The sequence below is a fragment of the Manis pentadactyla genome, chromosome 19 (genome assembly GCF_030020395.1).
Source record: "Manis pentadactyla isolate mManPen7 chromosome 19, mManPen7.hap1, whole genome shotgun sequence".
In the NCBI taxonomy this organism is placed as follows: domain Eukaryota; kingdom Metazoa; phylum Chordata; class Mammalia; order Pholidota; family Manidae; genus Manis; species Manis pentadactyla.
The window spans coordinates 1,064,763-1,070,762 of NC_080037.1; the positions used below are offsets into that span (position 1 = coordinate 1,064,763).

At 43.4% G+C, this 6,000-nt stretch overlaps 1 protein-coding gene across 4 annotated transcripts in view; it reads left to right on the forward strand.

Moving 5' to 3' along the window:
• The window catches only part of KIFAP3 (kinesin associated protein 3), a 129,253-nt gene extending 123,765 nt beyond the window's left edge, over positions 1 to 5,488 (forward strand). For all 4 annotated transcript variants that reach the window (XM_057494975.1, XM_036900896.2, XM_036900906.2 and 1 more), the window contains one exon: positions 5,045 to 5,488. Coding sequence is in view for 3 of the 4 variants with exons in the window: in XM_036900896.2 (XP_036756791.1) it covers positions 5,045 to 5,153 (109 nt within the window). In the remaining variant the exon portion in view is untranslated. The remainder of the gene's footprint in view (positions 1 to 5,044) is intronic.
• The last annotated feature ends 512 nt before the right edge of the window (positions 5,489 to 6,000 follow it).

Sequence of the window (6,000 nt, forward strand, 5' to 3'; positions counted from 1 at the left end):
ATCTGTTCATTTGGGATTATCCTTCCTTCTTTAAATAGGCCTGGATTGCTATATACTTTCCGCTTAGAACTGCCTTTGCTGCGTCCCACAGAAGTTGGGGCGTTGTGCTGTTGTTTTCATTTGTCTCCATATATTGCTTGATCTTTGTTTTAATTTGGTCATTGATCCATTGATTGTTTAGGAGCATGTTGTTAAGCCTTCATGTGTTTGTGAGCCTTTTTGTTTTCTTTGTATAATTTATTTCTAGTTTTATACCCTTGTGATCTAAGAAGTTGGTTGGTACAATTTCAATCTTTTTGAATTTACTGGGCTTTTTTTGTGGCCTAGTATGTGATCTATTCTGGAAAATGTTCCATGTGCACTTGAGAAGAATGTGTATCCTGCTGCTTTTGGGTGTAGAGTTCTGTAGATGTCTGTTAGGTCCATCTGTTCTAATGTGTTTTTCAGTGCCTCTGTGTCCTTACTTATTTTCTGTCTGGTTGATCTGCCCTTTGGAGTGACTGGTGTGTTGAAATGAATGCATTGCATTCTATTTCCTCCTTTAATTCTGTTAGTATTTGTTTCACATATGTAGGTGATCCTGTATTGGGTGCATATATGTTTATAATGGTTATATCCTCTTGTTGGACTGAGCCCTTTATCATTATGTAATGTCCTTCTTTATCTCTTGTTACTTTCTTTGTTTTGAAGTCTATTTTGTCTGATACAAGCACTGCAGCACCTGCTTTTTTCTCCCTGTTGTTTGTATGAAATATCTTTTTCCATCCCTTCACTTTTAGTCTGTGTATGTCTTTGAGTTTGAGGTGAGTCTCTTGTAAGCAGCATATAGATGGGTCTTGCTTTTTTATCCATTCTTTAACTCTGTGTCTTTTGATTGGTGCATTCAGTCCATTTACATTTAGGGTGATTATCAATAGGTATGTACTTATTGCCATTTCAGGCTTTGGATTCGTGGTTACCAAAGGTTCAAGGGTAACTTCTTTACTATCTAATGGTCTTTCTGAACTTGCTTACTATGCTATTTCAAACACAATCTGAAGGTTCTTTTTTTTCCCCTTCTTCCTCCACCACTCTTTATATATTAGGTGTCATATTCTGTACTCTTTGTGTATCCTTTTACTAACTTTGTGGGTAGTTGTTTTAATTTTGCATTTGCTTAGTAATTAATTGGTCTACTTCCTTTACTGAGGTTTTATTTTTCTGGTGACAGCTATTTAGCCTTAGGAGCACTTCCATCTAAAGCAGTCCCTTTACACTGTAGACAGTTTATGGGAGGTAAATTCCCTCAACTTTTGCTTATCTGAAAATTGTTTAATTCCTGCTTCACATTTAAGTGATAATCTTGCTGTGTAGAGTATTCTTGGTTGTAGGCCCTTCTGTTTCATTGCATTAAATATATCATTCCACTCCCTTCTGTTCTGTAAGGTTTCTGCTGAGAAGTCTGCTGATAGCCTGATGGGCTTCCCTTTGTGTTTCTCTCTCTGGCTGCTTTTAATACTCTGTCCTTGTCCTTGATCTTTGCCATTTTAATAATTATATGTCTTGGTGTTGTCTTCCTAGGGTCCCTGTGTTGGGAGATCTCTGCACTTACATGGCCCGAGAGACTATTTCCTTCCCCAGATTGGAGAAGTTTTCAGCAATTATTTCCTCAATCCTTTTTTCTCTCTTCTTCTTCTGTTACCCCTGTAAGGTGAATATTGTTCTGTTTGGATTGATCTCACACTCCTCTTATTCTTTCATTCCTAGAGATCCTTTTTTCTCTCTGTGCCTCGGCTTCTGTGTTTTCCTGTTCTCTTTAACTTCTCCTCTGCCTTCTCTAATCTACTTTTAAATCCCTCCATTGTATGTTTCATTTCAGATACTGTAGTTTGCAAAGTGTCTTTCTGAAAGTCCTTGCTGAGATCTTGAGTATTTTTTCTGTAGCTCCATGAGTATGTTTATGGTTTTTATTTTGAAATCTTTATCAAGAAGATTGGTAATTTTAGTTTCACTTAGTCCTCTTTCTGACATTTGAATTTTTGTACAAAATTTTTTTGCCATTTCATTCTAGTGATTACTATGGTATGATAACTTTGTCTAAGTGGTGCCCTCTAGTGCCCAGAAGCTCTACTGTCTGGAGCTGCTCAGCCCCTGGAGTGAGGGTGGGGGTCGCAGGGGAGCTGCGCTGGTGCCTGCCGGGAGGAAAGAGCCCTTTCCTGCTGCCCAGCTGCAGTGCCTGCCTCCACTGCCAGGGCCAGTGAGCCGCACAGGCAGGGAGGAGCCTGTGCGTTACGCCCATGTCTGTTGTAGGTGGGGCCACCCTCTGACTGGCCTGGAGTGATGGTGGGGGCAGCAGGTTTGTGACCCGGTGCCGGCCGGGAGGAAGGGGCAGCAGCTGCATATCGCAGTGGGGGGCCTCGGAGCCGCATTGCCAGCCCGGGGGATGGAGCACCTGAAGCTTCTGAAAGTTCCCAGCCTGCTGGGCTGAGTGTGCTGGAACAATTTGTCCACCTGACTTTTCTCCTGAGCAGAAAGCTCTGTGCAATCCTTGCCCCTTTAGCAGCCCTCTTGCTATTGGGAAGTCTTTCAGAGTGCCTGCTGGTTATGGGTACCTGTTCTCCACAATCGGGTGGAATCCCAGTCTGTCCCAGTATTCTGCCCGTCTTTGCCTTCCAACCCCACTGATCTCCAGAGCACCATGTGATGTGGGTTCGTGCTCCTGGAGCAGATCTCCAGGGCTGGGTGTTCAGCAGTCCTGGGTTCTACTCCCTCCCTTTCTCTTCCACCTGTGAGGTGGGGTTGGGGGATGGCTTGGGTCTGGCCAGATGGCAGCTTTGCTACTTTACCCTTTTCTGAGGTCTTCCCTTTTCCCCAGATGTAGGCCGTCTGTTCTGTAGTCTTTGGATCGCTCTTTCAGGATAGTTGGACTTGCTGTATTTTAGTGTTATATGTGGTTTTGGCCTCACTTTTCTGCCTCACTTCTTCTGCTGCCATCTTCTTCCTTTCTCCCAAACTGTTCTGTTTTAAAGTGGATTTTATTTAAATGCAGTAATTATGTGGATATACTTGATCTTTCATATACAACAGGACCTAGGATTTATGTCAGTCTAGGCTGGCCATCATGTTTCAGACATTCTTTTCTTTAAATGGCAAGTTCATCTGTGATACTTGATGGATAATTTCAGAAAAGCTTGTTTAATTTCCCTCTTTGGAAATTTTTCCTAAATGGTGAGAGTTCAGATGTGTCCTGCACATTGTAATACACATGGGTGCTCCTGGGGGAACTGCTGACTGTGCAAATAGAGCTTCCTCGCTGTACAAACTCACCAATGTCAAGGTTCGTACTTATTTTCACCACTGGGCAGTGCAGATTCTTACCAGCAGGGTGACTAGCATTGTTCAAAAACAGCAGAATAACCATTTATTTGTCAGTGTGCAGTGGGACATCTCTCAGGCAGATCGGATAATGTCTGCGTCTACTGGGGAGTAAGAGACGTCTGCCTGCTGGTCATAGCAGTGACGGTTGTGCAGTGTGAGTGTGTCCTGGCCCCGGACTTTCGGGGACTCTGTGGAGCCCCTCCCTCGGTGTGGACCGGCCCTGGAGGCCAGGTGCCCCTGGCGCCTTGGGAAGCAAGGAGTGGCCGCGGCCCCGCCCTGGCGCCCGCTGCTCCGCGCCTTTAGCTCAGACGCCCTGCCAGAGCGCCACCTGCCGCCAGCGGGTGTCACTGCAGCAGCACTGCGGCAGGTGCGTCCGAGGCGGCGTGCAGGTGCCTTTGTGTGGCTCCTGGGCGCAGCCACAGGGCTCTTGTCGCCGAGTTCCAAGAGGTCCCAGTGCAGGTCAGGGAGAAAACATGGCTGCGCTGGCCCGAGGGTGCTGTTCGTGGTGCTGCTGCTCACTGACCCCGTGAGTTTCCAAAGGCCGTGCACGCTGCCCTGGGTAACAGTTCTCGCCATGGACTCCCCCGTCTCCCCGTGGACCGAGGTGGGAGGGAGGTGCTTGCATTTTGCCACTTCAAAATGAAGTTCAGACTGAACGTTTCAGCTCCTCTCAGATATTAGACTGTTTTTGGTGTAGAAGGAGCCCAAGAAGCTGAGTTCTCCAGGCTCACCCGCTACAGAAGCTGACCTAATGCTTGCATTTTAGAAGTTCCACTCCTGAGAGAGAGGGTGACATGAGTAATATGCCCTATATGTATTATGGCTTAGTGTTTAGCCCTGTCCCGGGACACACACAAACACACACAGACACACACACAAATATTTAAAACCTTAACATTTTAATAGTTATTTCTGAGTTGTTTTAATTTAATCTCATCTTGAGTGTGAGAAGGAAGGGCCTGTATAAATACATTTTTTAATCATGCCGAGACTTAGCTGATACAGAGAGAAGTATCTTCCCATCTACTATAATGTCAAGTAATCTCGTCATTTGAATTTTTTTCAAAGCTTGTATTTCTGCATTGTGAACATTGTCTTTGACCGGAAAAGCTCACTGGCGCCCACTGCATGACTCTGCATGAGCATGTTCCCGCTGCCCCTGTGCCCAGCACAGCAACTGCTGTGTCCTCTTGCTGAGAGTTGGGTGATTCTCTGCTCCTTAGAAAGTGCCTTGGAGAACAGATTTTCTCCTAAGTAATTTATTAATAGTTAATAAAGAATAGTTCTCCAAAAGTTAAGTTTATCCATGCTTCAATCTGTCTTTATACAGTTTTAATTTTATCACTCCCTAGCATGTATTACTGATAATTGCTAGTATGTAAAATCTTTTCACATTCTGGCATAAAAGCCATATACGAAATCATTAAAATTTTTCCTATCTGTCCTTCTCTTGTCTTGAATGGTACCTGATGACAGAAGTTTCCAACATTTTTAACACACATGGTTACAAGTAAATATTATACACCTCTTTATGGCTATATTGATAAAGTAAGTGTTCATAGCCACACAAATCGTGTCTGCTGCTAGGAAGAGAACCCTGAGGTGTAAAGCTCCAGGCCTCTTACTTGACCTGTGCTGCGGGTGTGTGATGAAATACGTAACACATCATTCCTTCTTCTCTTTTCAGCCTTGGAATGGATGGTTTTGGCCAACCAGTTGGCATGCTCGGACGCCCTGCCACAGCATATGGATTCCGCCCTGACGACCCTTATTACTTTGGCTGTGGGTCCCGGTAGAGTCACCCCTCTCCGTGTGTGCTCAGCCCAGGACCCTGTGCGAGCTGGCTTACCTTTGAACCTTACCCTAACAATGCATGTTGAGACTCCTGCAGGTCTTTCTTTATATTTGTCTGTGTTGTTAGCTCAGTTAACTGCACCCCCTGTGTCCTGTGTGAAGTACAGTTGATGCTTGACATTGTTCACTCATTAAAACATCTTGATGCCGAATAACATTTCCCATGAGACTCAAAAAAGTAGACACTGGAAAGTAACTAGACTGGAAAATAAACTCCTCATTATGTACATTAAGTGACTTTAATTTCTATTAAAAAGCAGCATAGAGTACAAATGAATTATCAAATCGTGTGTTTCTCTTTAATGTGCATGTGAATTTTATTTTTCCCCCTTGAAAAGCCTTGAGTGCTGCATATAATATGTGCTATCTTTCACATTTATAAAAATGTCACCTTTTATTCCATGTCAAGTGCCTGGAAGGTTGCTTCCCAAAGTTATCAACCATGAGTTTTCAGTTAACAATGGAACGTATGCCATGTTATGTTATGCACGGGTAGAGTCTCTTCAACAGTCTGAAGTTAATATAGAAAACCCAGGACATCTATTAATATACATGAACCTGGGTTAGTATTTGGCTTTTAAGTTTTATTAATGAAGGCTGAAGTATGTAAAAGCTAATTGTCTTATTGAAGAAAACTAGGGAACAGAATATTCAGCTCATTAGATACCTGTTTCCCATGTGTTCACTTGTTTTTGTAAAAAGACAGAGTAAGAAATAATGTTTTGAAAGTAACCCATTGATGTTATAGTGTTGAAAATTTACTTGGAAAGCAAAGTAAGTGTAAATTAA